Raw genomic sequence first — 22,032 nt, 5'->3', positions numbered from 1 at the left:
GCTTTTTAAGTACTGTGTACACAAGGCAATTTTGCTAACTAACTAAGTAAGTTTGCTTACCTCATTTCTTGAGGTAATCAATCTCCACAAAACTTTTGAGTACACTGGACTAATTCAGGTTTACAGAGTACCTCAATTGGGGGGGGGGGGGGTCTGTTTTAGGCTGGATTTATCTGTCCATATCCTGAAGAGACATACGTAATCCTAATGATGGCTAAGCACAGTCTGATTTAGACCAGTACACTTCAAAAGTCAAGCTCAGCCTGGGCCCAAACCAAACTCAGCTTAACCCAGGTGTATAATGGTCAGGCTACTGAACACATAAACAGGACTTATCACTGCTAAACCACGTTTCCCAAGAGATAAAGGCGCTCACTAGAACTGCAGGCCGTCTTCAATTTTTTTTGCAACCGAGCTTAAAAAATTAAAAAAATAAATGAAGGAAATTCATCACGGACATTAAAACGGGCGAAGTCCATAAAGGACGCGAGACAGCTGTCAGTTCCTCTTCCAGCTGGGGCTTTTCTGCAAGAAGCCCCTCCCCTCTCCGAGAGCAGGATTAAACCCGCGCCTTCGTTTGCATGACAATGGCCCTCTGGGACGGGCGCGCTGGCCGAACGGCCGTAATTGAAAAACGAGCACATCTGGTGGATGACCACTTCCCTGCCCCGGATTTAAACTGCGGGGGAAGGTGGTCCGATGGCTCTTCACGCCATTGACTTTTTACACTCGTTAAAAAATAAGAAATAAAAGCCCTTCAACTCCTCGCCTGGGAAACGGCCGTTAAAACCCGACGTAGAGGCGTTTTGCGTGACCCATTAAATCACACGGGTAGCCCGTTTTTTTTCGACAGATCGTTTAAGCGGCGAATCCAATTTGCCTCAAATTGAATCTCGTTAAAGCTGGCCTTGGCCCGCCGCCGCCGGTCAAGCTGGCGCTCGGAGAGAGCTTTCGGGCGTCCCCCTGCTCGGCTTAATGCCCCGTAAAACGTCCGGACCCGGGACGGGGGGGGGGTAACGGAGGCCCCGTGCAGAAACCCGGCAGGTGCCGCGTCAGCAGGGCCTGGAGATGAACAACGAGGGTAGGTTAGACCCCGGTCGTTTTTTTTCGATGAGCGATTTGTGGAAATGAAAACGTTAATTTTAAACGGCTCGCCGGTAGAGCCCCTGTTCCTCCGAGCTACGTCCCCTCGCGAAAAAGCAGCGCATAAAAGTTTAGTGCATGCTACTTAAGGAGCCTACATCAAGTTAATTAAAAAAAAAAAAACGTTTATGTACTTCTAAATAAACTAAATTGGCCCGCTTCAAGGGTGCTTGAAGTATTTTGTGGAACTACACCAAGTATAGCGTAACATAGGCTATAGGACATCTGTGATTTAGTTCATAAAGTGCACTGAAGGAATGCTTTCATCAACTTCTTTTTTTTTTTGTAAGGATTCAACCACAACTGCACATGCACAAGTATGACCTGAAACATGTTAGATGGTAATAAATGCTATCATTCTGCAAAAAAGTTCTGATGTTATGGGGGGGCTTGTTGTTTTGTCATCAACAAAAATAAACTACATCATCATCACTACATCATCTATGCATGCCATTTGCACTAAATAAATCTGTTTATTGTGCTGAAAGACCTCACTTTTCGTTTTAAAATACTGTACCTGATTATCGCAGTTAGATGGGTGTGAACACACAGGTTAAACGGTAAAAGCGGACACATTTAAAGGGGCGATATACTTCAGCTTCCGCCAGTAATATAAAACCAAAACAAAAGCAGAGATTTAGCAATGAAAATCGATTTCATGAATCTCCTCCATAGAAGTCTGATACATACTCACTCTATAGAGAAACACAGAGAAACACCAGAATGCTCGAGAGAGAGAGAGAGAGAAATAAAATCAATCAATCACCGCTCCACACTATTGGGTGTTGATATGGCAGCCAGTCAATAGCACAGTCACGCGGTTTCCATGTGATGGACAGAAACGCATCCCGTGGTCAAATGGAAGCCGCTTGGCCCTGCTGCTGATTGGCTGTCTTATCGGCGCACAATAAGCTCTGCGATGGTGATGGTTGTTTTTTTTTTTCCGTTTCGCGGTTCAGCGCTGCATCGGAAACGCGGCACTGCAGACAAACGCGGCACTGCAGACAAACGCGGAACGGAAACGCGGCACTGCAGACAAACGCGGCACTGCAGACAAACGCGGCACTGCAGACAAACGCGGCACTGCAGACAAACGCGGCACTGCAGACAAACGCGGCACTGCAGACAAACGCGGCACTGCAGACAAACGCGAAACGGAATAAAAGCCGTCACACCGGACCGGGCCGGAGACTGTTATCGCGCTCTAAAAAATATGGGACGATTATCGTTATCTTTTACCGCCCAGCCCTACAATACACATCCTAGCTTATATATCATGTGTTTAATAGGAGGCGGGGCTTATTTGGAGAGAGGGATCGTCAGTCCAATCAGCTGCAGGGAGGCGAGATCAAGGCCAGTTTAGAATGCTCTCAGATTCCTTCCTTTTTTAATCCAAAACCAACCGCGGAACTTAAACCTCCTTTCATTGACCCATTTTCACCTCTCTCATTTGCATTTTTTTTTTTTTTTTAACGAAACAGCCAGAAATAGAAATCTCAGCTCTCTCTCTCTCGCTGGGTCTCTGAAAACACCACAGAAGATGAAAGCAAGAGATCTGTCACTTTGTTTGAAGTTATCACACTTTCAGAAGCCAAACGCTCTCATGTAAATCGGAGGACTAAATATATCGCTGGTGTTAATTTAACCAGGAGCATCTGCCTTCACGAAGGCAGGGGTACCTGTAATTGCTGGGAGAGGTGGCAGATTCAGTTTGAAAAGTCTTTAAAAAGTACATTTTTCATTGGATCTGTGTCAGTGGCCATGCAAATTTCCCAATTACTGAAAAGAAGAAATGGGTTCTCAGTGGTCATACCCGCCTAAACAAAGTCAATGATGAATAACTAAGAGAGCTGCGTGCTCAAACAGACTGCGCCACCCTGCAATAACACCAGGCACACATTCACCCAAGGGGGGGGTGAGGAGGACGAAATCTGGCAGTTTGTGAGCGGTTAGGTGCATTACCATGGGGACTGAGGAGCAGTGAAGTTTGGGGCTATGAGTGCAAATGACAGGGTGTTCGACGGTGTGGCGGACGGTGGAAGTAACCGTGGTGTCCACACCGCCTCGCCCCGCCTCGCCCTGGCCCACCCCACCCCGCCCCACCCCGCCCCGCCCCGCCCCGCCCCGCCCCACCCTGACCCGCCCCACCCCACCCCACCCCACCCCACCGAAGAACCTGTGCCAGTCTTACTGTGGTTAAGCCCTCAAAGGCTACTGAAACCTGACTGAGAGACCCAGCAATAACTTTCACCTTACGGTCACAACCAAAGAAAGGCATTCTCCACAGAGTCACAGGGGTGTGTGTTTATGTGTGCGTCTCCATGTTTGTCTGTGTGTGTGTGTGTGTGTGTGTGTGTGTGTGTGTGTGTGTGTGTGTGTGTGTGTGTGTGTGAGAGTGTGTGTGTGTGTGAGTGTGTGTGTGTGTGTGTGTGTGCGTGTGTGCGCGAGTGTGTGAGTGTGTGTGTGTGTGCGTGTGCATGTGTGTGTGTGTGAGTGTTTGTGTGTGTGTGTGTGTGTGTGTGTGTGAGAGTGTGTGTGTGTGTGTGTGTGTGAGTGTGTGTCTGTGTGTGTGAGTGTGTGTGTGTGTGTGTGTGAGTGTGTGTGTGTGTGTGTGTGAGTGTGTGTCTGTGTGTGTGAGTGTGTGTGTGTGTGTGTGTGAGTGTGTGTGTGTTTGTTTATGTGTGCATGTGTGTGTGTGTGTGCGTGTGCGTGTGCGTGTGTGCGTGTGTGTGTGTTATTGTGTGTGTGTGCGCGTGTGTGTGTGTGCGTGTGTGTGTGTGTGTGAGTGTGCGTGTGTGTGTGTGTGTCTGTGAGTGTGTGTGTGTGTGTATTCCCCAGGGTAAGACTGACCTGTGTCCTGGTCACACAGCTGCTCACAGGGGTCGGTGGTTCTCTGTCCACAGTAGTCTCTGACCCACTGGGAGCTGGAGTTGGTCTGGTAGTACAGGGTTAACTGGGCGGGGTTCAGCCAGTTCGACAGGTCCAGGTAGCTGCCCATGCTCACCACAAAACTGCTCCCTGCATCCACCAAAACAGCAGCAGGAACCAGTCATTAGAGTCAGAAGAACCAATCAATACAGCGGGAAGGACCAATCAAAAGAGTGGAAAGAACTAATCAACAGAGGGGGAAAGAACCAAACCAAAAGAGTGGAAACAGCCAATCAAAAAGCAAGAAGTACCAACAAAAAGAGAGGCCACAAAGAGCCAATCAAAAGATGAGAAAGAATCAACCAAATGAACAGAAAGAATCACTCTAAAGGGGAGAAAGAAAAACAGGAAAAGACCATGATCTATTTTCTCTGCCTTCTTCAAAATTCTGTTGTCTTCTAGGGCTATATTGTGAGTGTATGTGTGTTTGTGCCAGTGTGTATATATAGAGAGGGATTATTATATATACTTATATATGGATATGGGTGCAGTACATATGGCTGCCTATGTCCATGCCCATTTGCACGCGTGTGCGTGCATATTTACGTTCCTGCAGTTCTGCAAGTGGACCGTGTGGCGTGTGGACCCACTGGAAAGCGGCAGCTTTGTACTAATGCCGGGCCGACAGGTCATAACGGTTATCTACAGCCAGGAACCGGCCGGGTCATCAGCGGAGAAAAACCCATTTCAGCCTCCGCTCAGCCTGAACGGGCACTTCAGAGGGAGCGGGCGAGCTCGCATTCCTTTACGCAGAGAGCCTCGGTTACGCCGCGAGCGGGCTACGTTTCGTCGCCGACGGCGACGGCGGCGAGCCGTAGAGGGTCCTCTGTTCTCCGCGTCTTTTTGGCGGCAGATTCCCGGCAGTCTCGCGACGCAGCTCTCGGAGACCGCCGAATATTTCGCGGCGCATAGGAGAGGGAAGTCTGGGAGTCAGGGGCGGCAGTGTAGCGTAATGGGTTAGGAGTTGGTCTTGTAACCGAAAGGTCGCAGGTTCGATTCCCCGCTGGGACACTGCCGCTGTACCCTTGAGCAAGGCGCTTAACCTGCATTGCTCCAGCATATATCAAGATGTATAAATAGATGAAATGTAAATGCTGTGTAAAAGTTGTGTAAGTTGCTCTGGATAAGAGCGTCTGCTAAATCCCTGCAATGTAATGTAATGTCTTCACATGGTCTTTCTGAGAAAGTCCTCAGTCCTGAAATTAGCAGTCGTGTAATTTCTTAGCGGCGACGCCTTGAAGCCGCGACCGCGAATCGGCGCAAGGACGACCCCCGAGCTTTGAGCGGAGCCTCACCGCGGTCTCCTTCGGAACGCTCCGGCGTCTCGTAAAAAAACGCTTGCGGCGTCTGCCGGTGGACGAGTGACGGCCGGGCTGCGGACACGCCTCGACGAGCTAACGTCAGCCTTTCAGAGTCAGTCCCGGGAAATTCATTTTTTTCCTCCCTTTCTTTTTATTTTTCTCCCGGACGATCGGCGGCCAGCGCAGCTGTTCGGCGGCCGCTTCCGCACGGAACGGCGGCGAGACGAGGGGCGGTAATTGAACCGCGCGCTTCTCCGCGATCGCCGTACCCCCCCCCCTCCAGCCCCCCGCCGGCACCTGCCCGGCTCTGACCGGGACCCCCCGGCTATCCGGTAACCGGGCGGGGACTCGATCACCACTGTGCCCCACCTTCTTTTTTTTTTTTTTTTTTTTTTTTTTTTTTGGTTTTCACAAACAGAGTTCAGCGAGTTCAGTGGTCACTAAATCTGATTCGCCAGACTGAGGTTGTGAAGCAAGCGTGCGTCGCTTGCCTGTGTTTACTTGCAGATCTAATTTAAGGAAAAATAGGGTAAGGAGGAGCAAGCTAGTTTTCCTGGATGGTGGAATTTCTTTTTTCTTTTCTTTTTCTATTTTATTTTATACAACAGTAGAAAATGACATAACATGACTAAATGAGACACGGTCACAGTCCTTGACATTCCTGACACGTCAAAACATAAAACTCACATCTGACAAGCTATGAACAGTGACAACACGTCCACACACAAGACAGCAATCCATCGGCATCAGGATAAAAAAAATATTCCATTTTTATATTCAGTTCTCAAACATCTGACTTGTTTGAGAGTACCGCTAACAGTGTTTTTCTGTCTCCCTCCAACCCCCTTCCCCGCACACACTTTTTTTGAACGTACCATTTTCGTATTACCCCACTAACCCGGAAATTTACGCTACCTCAAGCAGATATGAAAGCACATTCACATGACAGCGCCCCGTACGTACGCACGCTACAACGCCGCTGCTGTGGGCGACCGCAGATTGAACAACGGGCTCCGTGAGCTGCGCGGAAGCTCGGCTCTCTGAAATCACGCCGGCGGAACGAGGCTTTTTGATTCCGGGGGCTCGGAGCTGTCAGACCCGGGCCCCGGCAGTTCGCCGGCACGCGCTCAGAATGCGGAGCGCGGAGTCGGTTACCGCGACGACGCGACGCACCACGCATCACACGGGACCCCGCTTTGAGGTGTCACACTCCCCTCAGATCTCCTCCTCGGATCTCCACGCGATTGGCGCTTCGCGGGCGAACGGACGCCGCCGCGTGAGGAGGTATAGAGCGCGGCGGCCGGCTGTCATGTTCGGCGGCTACGCGACGGCGTGTCAGAGATCAGAGAGGCTCCCGGCGAGCGCGGCGGCGGCGGCGGCGGCGGCGTTCGTGCCGCTGATTAGATCGCCGGTTCCAAAACTGTGCGTCTTGGGAGTCGGGAAGGATCCAAGGAGCCGTGCAAAAGTGCGTTACACCCCTTTCAACCAATAAAAATACATGAACAGATATCGTCACACCCACCCCACTGAACACAGCACTGCTCAGTGTCGACACAGAGATTTTCACCTGCATTTAATAGAAGTTTCGCTTGCATTTATGAAAATTTCAGGCTACACTTTAACAGAGGGCGGGTTTCCTAGATGAGCTTTGCTCTGCAGTCAGGGCAGCAGAAACCCCGCCCATCTTCTGACACGGTCTGGAGACCCGCCTCTTCAGACCGCCCCAGAGATGGGTCTTCACCCCTCTTTACCTTTTCTCTGGATTTGCATTTGAGGCAATAATGTTACAGGTACCTTTGCCAAGGTAGATTAGGTGTGCGGTGGGATTTACCTCGTTTACAATGGCAAGTCTTGGTTTGTTCCGCTATCTTTACACTTATTGATTATTGAATGGGTCTCCTGTGCCTTCTCGGTGATGTCACACTTTTGCGTTCCTGAGCCTATCACCGATGCTCTCTGCCATTGTGAGTGGCTCTGGATAAGAGTGGCTGCTAAGTGGCTGCAATGTGGTGTAATGTAATAAGTGCATCGACTCGTCAAGGGGGTCGTGGGTTCAAAGCCGGGGATTAGACGGACGACTGCGACCGTGGAGAGACGGGGGGGGGGCGCGGGGGAGCTCACCGTCGGCGATGAAGTGCTCCGGGACGTGCAGGGTGACCTTCACCGTGAGCGGGCAGGGGATCTGGCTGCTGTACACCACGGCCAGGACGCACGTGCTGATGGTGATCAGGGTCAGAGTGGCCTTCTTCACCGGGCTGTGCGGGTAGCCTGCAGGAAGCAGAGGGCATGATGGGAAAGTGAGTCCAACCACGAAGGCGCAATCAGTTGATAAATCAATCAATCGACCAATCAACTAATCAATCAATAGAACAGTTAATCAACAGTTTTCCATTTGGAAGTGTTTAAAAATAGCAACACAATGGTTTCGCCTGACCGGACGAGAGAGAAACTTCTGGAAAACAGCAGTTTAGTCTATTAGTTAAACAGCAGAATAAAAGACCAGAAAAGATACCAAATGTACCGAGTGTTTCTACACAAAATGAAAGTGGAATAAAACCTTTTTTCCATTCGTGTACGAGAAACCCACATTGTGCCACTACGGTTTATTATCTCTGTGAGCTTAACATTCAAAAACTTCCTGCGAAGACGTGATGCTATTCTCAACAATACTTCATCTCACTCGCTCATTAACATAAGTTAAGCGGACGGTGATCGATCGATGTGGTCTGACGGCCGTGGCTGGTGGCACTGAATAGACTTTGTTGGCATCCCAATTCTGTCCCAAAAAAACCCCCTTGAAATACACAAATGGAGACAAATGATGCCATAGCTTTCTAACACTGTTCTAGAAGGTTCCTTTGTGATACTGTCTCGTTTTTTCAGTGTTTTCTTCCTCCTGCCCCCCCCCCCCCCCTTGGGGAAAGAGGCCCTCATAAGGAGCTCATCTGAACTGAAGCCGCGTCCCCCGGCCGTCGCCCGATCTCTCAGTGGCGCGAGCGGAGGTGACGAGGGTCCGAGCCGCCGGCAGCATATCGGCTCTCCGGCTAATTCACCCGACCCGATGGCGCTCGTCTGCGAAAAAGGAGAGCGTGGTGGCGTTCCTTCATCGAACGGGAGCTTCTAAAAACCCCTGGACCGGCGTAAAAAGGGATACGGGAATGAGGGGCGGCCCCCGGGGCGAAGGGCAGCCGGCGGGAAATGGCGGGTTTTTTCTAAAGAAGCGGCCGGACCTTTGACGAGGCGGCAGTGGAGGTCTCGCTCAACTATAATCCGCCAAAAAAGGCGGGAACTACGTCAGGAAGATAAGCGAAGGAAGTAAGGTTTCTGAGTAAGGAAGTAAGGCTTCTGAGTAAGGAAGTAAGGTTTCTGAGTAAGGAAGTAAGGCTTCTGAGTAAGGAAGTAAGGTTTCTGAGCAAGGAAATAAGGTTTCTGAGTAAGGAAGTAAGGTTTCTGAGCAAGGAAGTAAGGTTTCTGAGCAAGGAAGTAAGGTTTTTAAGTTAGGAAGCAACCCTATCACTGTAAAATATTCAATATTAAAAATGTGGTTGAAATAAATAGTTACACATTTCTGAATAGAAATACCTAAATAAACAAATAAACAAACAAACACTGCAAGACGTGAGGCTCAGAAGGTGATTGAACTCTTGAGTCGTGTACGAGTTCAATCTCCACCACGGCACCTTGTGAGCAATGATTCCGTCTCTATCTGTTACCCTCTCTGCTTTACACCTGTAGAATAAGGCAACGAAATATGAACGAAGGACCAACTACTCAGCTCTCATTTAACAACAGATAAATAAATAAATACTCAAAAATACTTCAGCAACAATGAGATTCCCTTGTATTAAAATTCATAGTATTGAACCAATGTTGAATTATACAAGAATTTTTTGCCACAGTTTATTGACTTTCTGATTTAAGTGGTACACAGAAGAGGAAAATGGAAGCCGTGTGGCGTGTTTACTAAATTCCTCCTATCTGCTCCCTAACCTTGAAATTACTCAGTTAAGTGTATTCATTGCCCGTATAAATTGGCCTTTAGAAGTATTCTGTCTGCTGCAAGTTCAACAGTTCCACAGCTTTAATTATGTAGAGCATGATTTTAAAGGCCAGTTTATACAGGCAATGAATACACAAAAACGAGCAATTTTCGAGGTTAGGTAATAGATAGGAGGAATTTAGTACTGAAAACAAATGGCGAAAACAACAGATGAATAATGTGGATGGGAGGTGAGTCACACTTTCCACTGATGAGATCACAGTGGAAGTTAGATATGGGGTATGCCTTTAGCACGACTGCTAACGAGCTCAGTTTTGGGAGAGGCAGGAGCAATTTGATGTACATGAGGATGGAAGCAATGAGATCCCACTTACCAGGGGATTAGTTGTAAATTATTTGTTAAATTAAGGTTTATTGGAGCAAAATGAGAGCGTTGTTAAAAACGACAATACCCATAAGGCTATGATGAGTAATGTTTTCCAATCAAAATAGGAGGATTAAAATGAGTCAGTTTTGCATCACTTTCAAAGTTATTAATCTTTCTTAGTTCTAACTACCTCTGCTCTCAACGGATACGCACCCCAGAGGATCCAGCGGAGAGACTGGGAGATACAGAGAGACGTGGGTGGATCCGGCAACGATGAAGATTTGTTCTCTCTGCGCTACGCGTTAGCCGAAAACTTCCCGAAAACTTTAAAGCCTGAATCGCTGCTCCTGGCATCCATAAACTGCACAGAGCGTCAGAGAGTTTCTCCGGCCTTAAATCCGCACCCTGGTGAGCCAGGCGACAAGCACAGAGCCGTCCCATAAAGGGGGGAGAGGCTATAAGGGAATTAGGCTTTGAGAGTGCTGCGGAAACAGCCATTACACAAGCGGCGTCAAGTCCCTCTTCCACCGAACAATCAAAAGAGCCGAAACAAGATGGAAGGCTTCGCCCACGGGCCATAGAAAGCACCCACCGCCCTCGGAAACTGCCGTTTAACAACCTGCTTCCAAAAGGCACGTCAGATCGCCGCAGCCAACGGTTACCGGGAACACATTCAGCCCGACCGCGAACTGCTTAATGGCGAACGCGACTGAATCAGGAGTCGACCAAAGCACAGCGCGCTGCACAAAACGCTTCATTCTGATCAAGCAAAGCCTGGCATAATTATGGCCCCCTAGCAGAGCTGGCACACAGCGTACGTCTCTTGTGGGTTTTTTTCTTTTTTTAATCAGTACATTTCCTGTGTTGTATTATATTATATTATTTTATATTATATTATATTATATTAAGAGAAAGAGTGTGAGAGAAAGAGAGAGAGATAAATTGACAGCGTATTACAGCTGATTGTGCTATATGGAAGTGCAGTATGCACTTAGTCATGAAGACTATCTACCCAACATCAGCAGTTCATTATTATTTATATACTGTATATCAGACGGCACAAATATGGCAGTATGTGTGTGTTATATGTATGCATAACGTGTGTCTATTAGTTAGGCTGTAGAGTTGATTTTTTTTTTCTCACTGTTGCTGTTCATTTGACATTTGCTTCGGCAACACAGCGCATGTCATGCCAATAAAGAACCCTGAAATTGAATTCAAAATTGAAAAGCGAAGGACAGAGTGGGAGGGAGACAGAGAGAGATAATGAGACAGAGACAGACCGATAGCAAACTGAGAGAAGGCACCGATAACGTACGGTACAGATGGAGCGGGAACACCTCGGCCATAGGGACCGGCCGTCGCAGGCAGACCCGGCTGCCCAGAGAGGACAGGCTGTGCTCCCACTGCGATCGGGGGGGGCAGAGACGGCAGAGCTGCATTCGTCCAAAATATCAGGACAGACAGAAAAATGTCTTCTGGGAAAATTGGAACAATTTTACAAAAATTCACAAATTACAGTAATCCAAAAAAAAAAAAACTGCCCAATATACTGGGGGAGGAATCAGAATGTGCGGCGTTGGCTGCGGGATATGGAGCCTCAAAATGAGGGGCAGCCAGTCAGGCACCATCTGCTATTTGTACTGTTAGCAGTTTCCACTCTTATTACTGTCTATTACTGTACTAACCTAGGCAGGAGGTTCGGCTTTGGTTTTTTACTTATTTTGACATACATATTTCTTTATTATATATATATATATATATATATATACACACACACATTCATAAGACATATCATTACATAAAGCATATAATTTCTTTTCTTTAAATATATATTTAATTCCACTGTATTTATTCTCCGTCTTAAGTGTCATTGTTAATTGTTTAACTGTGAATTCCTTTGGGAATATTGTCCATATACAGTCATCCTTTAATAAACCATATCCCCTGCAGAGAGGCAAACTACCTATGACACATACAAATAAATAAATAAATAACCGAGAGAGAGAGTGAAAGAGAGAAATATACTGAGAGAGAGTGAGCGAGTGAGTGAGAGAGAGAAAGAGAGAGTGATATACTGAGAGAGAGAGAAAGAGTGAGAGAGAGAGAGAGAGATAGAGTTTTAACACACCTTTATTATAAAACTACAACAAAAAAACACAAGGCACAAAAACCATCGACCCCCACACATTACAAGGAAGGAAAAAGGAGAGAGAGAGATAGAGGGAGAGAGGGAGACAGTGAGAGAGAGATACTGAGAGTGAGAGAGAGAGATAGAGAGAGTGAGAGAGAGAGGGAGACAGTGAGAGAGAGAGATAGAGAGGGAGAGAGAGAGATAGAGAGAGAGCTGAAATGCATCGGATAGTAGCCTCAGGTCGATGTGGCTCCCCCGAGCATCTCCTCATCCAACAAGCTAACTTATTTTGGGCCTCGCTTTTCAAAACCTCAACTGTTCTCGCGCCCTGTCTGATGCCCGTCCCGTTAATTTATGCATGTATTTATCCTTCCTGCGTAAACACTTCCGAGGTGCGGTGCGCACGGACATACGGTCGTGCAGATAAGGAGGAACACGCTGGAGTCCTGCTGACTTTACAGTAGCCCCGCACGCATAAAATTGTTATTGGAACTTCACACCCCGCCATAGCTAGCCGTGGAGAGCGAGATCTGTGATGTCTATCAGAGAGAGAATGAGAGGGAAGGATCGAGAGAGAGAGAGAGGGAGAGACAAACAGTTTTCCAGAACGTTCTGAGCCGAACACCCAGGCAATTCATTCTCCACCAAACCCTGAGGATGAAAGCTTTGGCGGACAGGAAGACCGCATCTCTCTTTCCTCGAAGCGAGTAACATACCCCATCCGACCACCTAAAAAGCCTTAAAGCTGACCTCACATTCTCATCTATTCCCCCCACGCCCACCCTCACCATATCTTGACTCAAATGGGCCAGAGCAGAACCGAATATGAATATGAACATGAACGCCACCAACCAAGTCACATTAGTAGAAATGACAATATCCACCCTGTAGCCTGAAGTGGCCTTCCACCAACGCCGCCCAAGATGACCAATGCAAACATTCACAGAGAATCTGTCCAGTGATACATGGCTGCCACCTCATGTTGGGACTGCGCCCGCCCCTCCCCCCCCCCCATTTCTACCACCAAAAAGAGGTCAAATAAAGCAATTATCAACTGGAGTGAATGCAGAATGTAGAAATTTAGAAGATGCCTTCAGCCAAAGTGACTTACAGAAGCCCCATGCACAATAAAATGTCCAGTGTTAATTAGACTCTAACTGTGTTAATTCAACTCCTAACAGATAACACTGGGACACAATGTTATCTGGTAAGAGCTGAATTAACGCGGGACATTTTACTGTGTATATCATGGCTAGAAAACCGCCTCTCGAGCTCGAGGCAAGCCACACCCGAATCTTTCGCCATCGTTGGGCTGCCCGCTCACACACCGCTGGTTGTGGCGCGAGCTCTCTCTCTCTCCGCTCCTCGCTCCCGCATGCTTGCCATTCGTGAGCTCTCTCTTTCTCTCCGCTCCTCGCTCCCGCACGCTTGCCATTCGGCAGCCGTGCCCGCCCAGAGCGAGCGGCGCATTAACAATTCATGGGCGCTGACATCGTTAGGCCGAGGGACGGCCGCGCTCGGCCAGGGCCGGCAGGCTCCGGCCCGCAGCGAACAGATGCATCAGCGCGCCGAGGGCAGGGAAGGTGCCCCTCCCACACTCACACACCCCCATAATGTCAATCACCTCCATTTGTGATCACAAATCCCCCCCCCCCCCTCACCCCCTCTGTCCATGATCTCAAACCAACCCTCTTTCATGATCGCAATATTAATGCACCCCCCCCCCCTCCAATGGCAAGTCTCCCACCCCGCCCCCCCCCCCCCCCACAATGCTTCCACATCAAACTCAGCCTGCCGACGTGGCCAACCTGCAGATTTCTGCCAGAGAAACAGCTTCAAAAGCAGCGTCCTTACTTCCCTTGGCCAGAGACCCTGAGATTTGGCTTAATCTTGCCGTGCGGAGCAGTCGGGGACAGGCTCCAGTTCTTCATCCACACGAAGGGCCCCTCCCTCTGCGTTACCTCAGCAACGGCTAACGCTCACCCCCGAAACGCTCTGCCGTCATTATCCAGGCACTGTACCGAAGCGAGCTTTACTTAATTCTCACGCGCTTCCCCAAGCCCAGCAGCACATACGCTACGTAGCGCGAGAGAAAGGTCACGATTCTCCTGTGAGGAGAAACTGCGTTCAGGCTGCGTTTTCCATCTTACGATAATCACCCCCAAAAGTTGATGATGATGCTGATGATTGATGCAAGCTAATTAATTATCCCAAGTCATTCTCAGGGGTTCGAACTCATTTTAAGACCAAAATCGCAGTCTGCAGTTTCGTAGTTGATTAAATCTTAGCATCTCTCCTTGGAACATTCGAAGCAACATCTCCAGGCGTGAAGAGCACAGATACCGGTCACCATTTAACAAATTAAAGATAAACTAATCCAGGTGGAGCACTGCAGAGGAAGTCACCAGCTGCCCCACGACATCAAACATATGCACCAGGCGGAAGGTATTGACCAGATCAACCTTAAGTTCCCAAATTCACTCTCACAAAAACAACACAAAACAGCAAAGGGAAATGGCGGCAGGGTAATATAACGGGTAAGGACCTGCTCTCGTAACCAAAAGGTTGCAGGTTTGATTCCCCGGTAGGACACTGCCGTTGTACCCTTGAGCAAGGCACTTCACCTGCTTTGCTTCAGTATAAATCCAGCCGTATAAATGGAATGTAAATGCAATGTAAAAAAAATAAATACATTTTTTTTAAAGTTGTGTAAGTCGCTCTGGATAAGAGCGTCTGCCATACGCCTACAAGGTAATGTAAATTGGCAACAACGGCAGGAAAGCTCCCCGCTTAGGAACAACAGGGAGGAATATCTCCTTCAGCATTGTTGGGAATCTTCTCCCGTGTGGAACCAAGTTGAGAAGGGTGAAGTAGCACGCTGAGGACCACTTTCCAATGAAAAGATTTTTAATACGATGAGCAAAGGGAGACTCGCCACGGTGCCACAACAAGCGTTCCGTAGGAATCTCAACGAGACAGCCACAAGCGAGGGTTTAAGTATACTGCTCAGAGGTGTGGTGATTGCCATGTGTTGAACGTTCCCAGGGAGGAACATGACGTTCCCAGGTAGGACGGAGTGTAGCATAGTGGGTAAGGAACTGGGCTTGTAACCGAAAGGTCGCAGGTTTGATTCCCGGGTAGGGCACTGCCGTTGTACCCTTGAGCAAGGTACCTAACCGAAATTGCTTCAGTATATATCCAGCTGTATAAATGGATACAATGTAAAAATGCTATGTAAAAGTTGTGTAAGTCGCTCTGGATAAGAGCGTCTGCTAAATGCCTGTAATGTAAAATGTAATGTAATGTAACATACATTGCAACAGACTTCCTGGGGACACCTAAATGGCCTGCTGCCGGTGACACCCCTTTGACCTGTGGCTATTGTATATCCTTACAAACAGTGACTGAACTCTGTTTGTGGCCATTTGTCTTTAACAATGGGAAACAGTCACAGAGTGTGCGTGTGGGAATGTGTGTTCAGATGACATTAAGACACAGGAAGGAAATAAATTGTTCAGTATCCACTGCAAGGCCACAAATCCCTCTGTTCAATCACAGACAGATTAGTAAAAATGAATAAGAGACTTTGAGCCCATTTAGCCTGGCCAAGAACGAACACGGTGTTCAATAAGTCTTACAGATGGGAACACACGCAAAGCAATAAAAACAGAGAAAAATATCATCATTCCTGGAAGCCATTCTGGTCTCCGCATATCTCCGCAATCACAGGCAGAACCGTGCGGAACGCAGCGATGCAGAATGCAAATCATACTTTTGGGAAATTAGCGTCGATACAAACTCTGAGGCCATCCAGGGGCTAATCATTAAAAGAACAAAGAAAGCTGACTTGATGTCCGATTACAGAAATAAAAAGAAAATATGAAAGCTATAAACATAAAACTTGGGAAAACGTGATCTGAATCTATTATTTGTTACAACAACACGTATACAACTGCCATTAGGAACAAAAACAAAAAACGAATTAAGCTAATCATGGAATGATGGAAGTTATCAGATAAACCTGATTGTGTCAACTGGAAATGTGTTGAAAAAACCAAAACAAGCAACTGACTATTAAAAATGTTTGAGTTCCATCCATCCATCCATCATCTATACCCACTTATCCTGAGCAGGGTCGCGGGCGGTGCTGGAGCCTATCCCAGCATACATTGGGCACACACGTTTGAGGTATATTTCTTAATTTCTTTGATCCCAGAAAGTGAGATGACTCATTACCCATAACTGTGTTCAGTAAAAGGAACTTCAGTAGCTTAAACCTCCTTAAAAAAAGGCCCTTACGGTCTAACTGTGCTTCAAATAGAACTTCACCTTCCCATAAAAGAGCACTTTCATGCTTTATTAATACAATCTCCAAACTACCAGGGAAAACAGACAATGCAACCATTTAGTGTCCACTTTCCAAATACTCATCCCATATCAATAAAATTAAGAGAGCATCACTTACACACCAACCTATTTTACAACCCCACAATTCCTAACAAAAGCCTCTCATCACCATAAAAGGATACAGCAAGAACAGGACAGGATCGTAAATTCGAAACAGAGTCGCTATGTAGCGGGCTCCAGTTGACCACTTTCAGACAAATCTGAGCGAAACCCTTCATTATTGCGCGTGCGCGACGTTACACAAATGCACACGCGGAATAACAAAGTTATAAGGACAGTAACCAGGTAAGAAATCACAGGCGAACAGTGCCGTGAAAAAGTATTTGCCCCCTTCCTGATTTCTTCTATTATTGCACATCTGTCACGCCGAACGTTTGAGATCTTTACAGACACAATGGAATTTTAGACAAAGGGAACCTGAGTAAACAGAAAACACATTTTAAAAAGAATATCATTTATTTATTGTACTTGATGGAAAATGTTTTCATCAGTGCATTGTCGGCTTTGTATAATGGTGAATGAGGGATTCTCTGGGAAGTAGACAGATCCATCACTGAAGGAAGAACAGGAGTGAAATTAAAAGCAGACGAAGGTTCCTCTTGCGCTGCTACGGCCAGGACAGAATCAGAAACAGAAGAGGGGGGAGGGGCTTAGGACAGGGCGAAGCTAATGGCCCTGCCTGCCGGAACTCGAATGTGAAGGGTACCAGGTATCTATGGCAACAGCCCCCTGGAACTCACCCTAACACTAAGAAAACACTCCTAAATTGCAATGGCTCTGCCGGTCCTTACAATTACAGTAAGAGCCTAGGAAGCACAATATTGAATGCGCGCACGCGCGCACACACGCACGCACGGACACACGCACACACGTGCACACTCACATGCTATCCCTCCATGTGCTCTCTCTCTTACACACACACACACACACACACACACACACCCTCAATGCTCTCTCTCTCTCACACACGCACACATGCTGAGATGCTATCCCTCCATGTGCTCTCAAATGCAAATGTGCTTTCGTTGCATGCCAATTAAACTTGTTTTGCAAAATCAATGGGATATATAAATTACAAACCAAAAAAGAAAAGAAAAAAGAGTAACAACCCCACCCCCCTCCTTTTGTACACACAACAGGTTGATATAAAATGCATTTTTCATGATAAAATACGTATTCTTTCCTCAAAAAATGGGCACTTAATTGACCCTGGATCCGATAATGGTATAATTAATCACTTTTAAAGTTAGCTGACTGTATAATCCCGTATGCTAAAGATAATGACATCATACTCACAGAAACACATTTATCATTTCCTTTTTTTTTTTTAACATTGATTTTTTTTTTACTTAATGGCCTTTTATTATGAGCAGTACGACTACAAGGCCGTGGCAATTGCATTTGTATAGACGTCAATGTTCAGGCAGCAATGGAAGTGCTATTTGTATTACAGGTCATTACGACATGCTGGCATTCAGTGCAAAAAAGAACATTGGAGAAACATTGGAGACCGCAACAAATAATATGAATACTGCCGGAGAAAGAATGTTCTCTCGTTGTGTTTTACACACGCGCGGCCTTGAGTCGAGCACGGTAATCTGCGATTGACCGCTAGGAAAGCGATTGGCTGAGAACAGAGCGAGCGGACGCCGAAACGTCGGTTCGTCGGCGAGCCGCGGTCGGTGGTCCGGGGCGCGGCCTCCCCCTCCGCGCACGGCGAGGCGGGCGCTGCTTTTTAAGCGAGGCCCAAGCCTGGTGTGGACAGCACCCCCTCCGGGTGCTCTAGTGACCCGCGGCCTTCCCCCCCCAAGCCCCCCCTCCCCCTCCCCCCCCGTTTCGACCCGCCTGCTCCTTCCACCAATCACATCGCGCCGCACCTGGAGCGAGGGTATTCCACACACCGGAATCTCCCCTCCCTGCCCAACCTCCCCCCCCCCCCCCCCCCCCTTCTCTATACGACAGCGACAGCTGACGAACGAATGATGCCCACAAACGCCTATGGTGGCTGCCTGGCTTTATGACAAACAACGAATGCCTCTGAATCTGCATGCTCATAGAGGTTTCCTGGCTTTCTTATGCCAAATGAATTATACCTCTGCCCGCCTATATTTGCAGCCTGGCTCTCTCTTATGACAAACGGCTTATGCTTCTGAATTCTTATAGAGGTTGCCTGGCTGTCTTGTGACAAACGAATAATGCTCCTGAATCTGAATGCGTATAGAGGTTTCCTGGCTTTCTTATGCCGAACACATACACACACAAGACTTACAGGCCAGGAGAGGTGTCATGCATCTAGAGAAATCACTCTGGAAAGCTCCTTCAATACTCCTTCAACACTGCTTCAGTACTGTTTCAATACTGCTTCAATACTCTTTCAATACTGCTTCAACACTCTCTCAATACTGCTTCAATACTCTTTCAATACTGCTTCAATACTCTTTCAGTACTCGTTTCCCTTCCAGGAGAGGGATTGTGTCCTCCTCTACGAATACCTTTAAAGAGGTTTATTCATTTATTTATGTATGTATTTATTCACCCGAATTCGTGGTAAGAAGAAAGTTTATGTATAGCTCATTACGGTCCCCTGAGAGAGAGAGAAAGAGAGAGAGAGAGAGAGACTTGTCAACGTACATAAGTTTCCATCTGCATAGGACCCATAGAAATGAGGCAGATCATGTGACCTGAGAGGCAAGTGTTTTAACCAATGTGACGCGTCCGTACGGATCACAGGCGCTGTGAGTTGCTGCTCGAATTTCATTCACACTTTCAGACGACCGCTGCCTACATTAACCCAGGCGAACCCCTGTAAACATGGCCGCCTCCCAGCGCCCTGCTAGTGCTTCACTCCAATAGGGCCAGCCTAAAAATACAGACCGCCTGTCCACATCAAAGATGGTGGAAACTACCCCAGTGCCCTGCTACCACTTCACTCCAATAGGGCCAGCCTAAAAATACAGACCGCCTGTCCACACCAAAGATGGTGGAAACTACCCCAGTGCCCTGCTACCACTTTACTCCTATAGGGCCAGCCTAAAATACAGACCATCTGTCCACATCAAAGATGGTGGAAACTACCCCCAGTACCCTCCTAGTGCTTCACTCCAATAGGGCCAGCCTAAAATACAGACCGTCTGTCCACATCAAAGATGGCGGAAACTACTCCGGTACCCCACTACCACTTCACTCCAATAGGGCCAGCCTAAAATACAGACCGTCTGTCCACATCAAAGATGGTGGAAACTACTCCGGTACCCCACTACCACTTCACTCCAATAGGGCCAGCCTAAAAATACAGACCGTCTGTCCACATCAAAGATGGTGGAAACTACTCCGGTACCCCACTACCACTTCACTCCAATAGGGCCAGCCTAAAATACAGACCGTCTGTCCACATCAAAGATGGTGGAAACTACTCCGGTACCCCACTACCACTTCACTCCAATAGGGCCAGCCTAAAAATACAGACCGTCTGTCCACATCAAAGATGGTGGAAACTCCAATAGGGCCAGCCTAAAAATACAGACCGCATGTCCACATCAAAGATGTTGGAAACTGCCCCATTGCTGTTTAGACCCTGAGCATTATTAACATGTAGTTCACACAGAATGACTCCCAAAGCACTGCTTCAGGATCGCTGGTACACATCACGCCATGGCAACCACCAGAAGTGTCTTGGTTGTGCAAACCTGTGTGCACTGGGCTTTTTTAATTAGCGCAGGCATAATGGGCAGGCAACTGGGCTTGAAACTCCAAGGTTGCTGAATCGATTTTCAGGTAGGACGCTGCCTTTGTACCCTTGAGCAAGGCACTTAGCTTTAATTGCTTCAGCAAATATCCAGCTGTATAAATGGATTGTATGTAAAGAATATAAGCTGTAAGTCACTCAGGAAAAGAGTGCTTGCTAAATGCCTGATTGTAAATATACGTATGACAGAGTACTGTTGTGGAACTGTTGGGGGGGAGGGAAAAAAACATATGCTTCTGCCATATTGTGACTAACAAGATTGATGCATGTTAGCTAAACAGCAAACACATTTAAAATTCAGCATCAGAATCAGGCTCTGAATCAATGGCACATGATTCATATAATTGCGCGCACCGGGTGTGCAAACCCTTTCATCGCGGCTGGTTTTGCCTTTCAGAAACCCGTTCAGAAATTTGGTGACGCCGCTGTAGGATTACATGGACGACACGCAAAGCCTGTCTACTCTCTGAAAGGGAACCGACCGCAGAAGAAGTCTTCAGAAGGCGATAACACAGTCACGTGGTCAGGTGACGCGATCGTGCCATCGCTGTTGTGACATCACAATGGACAGTCTCACGCTAATCCCAGAGACGTGAGATAAAACAGCACAGACGTGTGCGCGATCAATACTACAATAAAGAACCAATTAGAAAAAGAATCGGCCTGTTTCAAATCTAACGGCCATAGAACGGAAATAAACAAATGCAGAGCATCGCCTCTTCTGGTTTCACAAAACTTCAGTTGCAAAAATGGCGCAATCAACACGAATATGCTCATTCCTTAAAGTGAATACTAACATCTAGACGAAATCCATCTAACACTTCGGGGCTGAAGTGAGATAGGCCCATTGAAGACAAATTGTAGCCTACTTAAAATATGAAAGTGAACCAAACATCGCTTTCATCTGCTGTTCTCTAGCTAGCTCATGCATTTAAGTTGACTCATTAATGATTCATTTCTATAACCACAACATTCTGCATAGTGCTCACCATTTGTGCATGCATGTATTCTGAACGAATTAGCTTTTTATTTTATTGATTTTTTCGGACAGGGTGTTAAACCATCTGTGTAAAAAAAAAAAAAAAACAAAAAAAAAAAAAAAAAAGCTTTCAGTGGAGTTGCAAAAAAAAAAAAAAAAAAACCAACAAAAAAAGAACTCCCCACCCCGCCTCCAATAACACAGATCCACTTTAGAACAAAACACGCCTCCTGTAGCCAGCTCATGGTTTTCTCAGAACTGCGAGGATTTATTTTCCTCACACAAAATAAATGTGGTTTCTTTCCTCTCGGTGGTAACGCTGTGTCCCCTCTGTTCAGCTGAGCGTTAAGTGACAAGGTGTCAAAACGCATTTTCGTCAAAGCCAATCCCCATGCCTCCCATCTTATTCACCTGTGCTAATAAGATGATTAGCTGCCGTGATTAATGTAGCCTACTGCAATGGGATGATTGTTTAAGTTACTGGAGAACAGCCTACAGAGCCTACTGCGCCCTCTGCTGGGAGGAGGGAACTACTGGTTGCAAAAGTCAAGAACGTCCAACTATTTATATATGTTGTAATATATTCACTGAACATATATTGGGTGACGCTTTATATTTTAGACACTTTATGATACTCATCATATAAATAATAATGCAGTTACATAAGTTCATAAAATTCTACATAAGAAAATAAAATATATTGCTAGACATGAGACACGGCAGCTCATATTATAGGCCTACATTTTCTTAATCAGGTAACCGCACAGCCCTCCATTTGTGGACAAAACATGAACAGTGTCTTTGTTAATAATTTACAATATAATTATTAATGCTTTATTTTTGCATGGTTAACTTTTCAGAACCACATATTCCGTTTACAGAACGTCGTTCTTGGCTGAATACCGCTATTTTACTGCCGTCCACGTTACCGTCGTCCGGTTGTAGGCTATTTAAAACAAAAATAAAACAAACAAAGAGACAACGCATAAATAAAACATTTGCTTTGAGGAAAAGAAGGCCCTTGACTC

At 46.9% G+C, this 22,032-nt stretch overlaps 1 protein-coding gene across 1 annotated transcript in view; it reads right to left on the bottom strand.

The window, feature by feature from the left end:
• Nucleotides 1–22,032, bottom strand: part of LOC135239418 (astrotactin-2-like) — a 383,732-nt gene that overhangs the window by 186,852 nt on the left and 174,848 nt on the right. Inside the window, exons 7-8 of the mRNA XM_064308056.1 lie at nucleotides 7,494–7,640; nucleotides 3,994–4,161 (exon numbers count right to left, since the gene is read on the bottom strand). Of these exons, the coding sequence (XP_064164126.1) occupies nucleotides 3,994–4,161; nucleotides 7,494–7,640 (315 nt within the window). The remainder of the gene's footprint in view (nucleotides 1–3,993; nucleotides 4,162–7,493; nucleotides 7,641–22,032) is intronic.

The sequence above is a fragment of the Anguilla rostrata genome, chromosome 14 (assembly GCF_018555375.3).
Source record: "Anguilla rostrata isolate EN2019 chromosome 14, ASM1855537v3, whole genome shotgun sequence".
Lineage (NCBI taxonomy): Eukaryota > Metazoa > Chordata > Actinopteri > Anguilliformes > Anguillidae > Anguilla > Anguilla rostrata.
The sequence above is the reverse complement of the archived record's forward strand: the minus strand, read 5'-3'. Positions and strand labels throughout refer to the sequence as shown.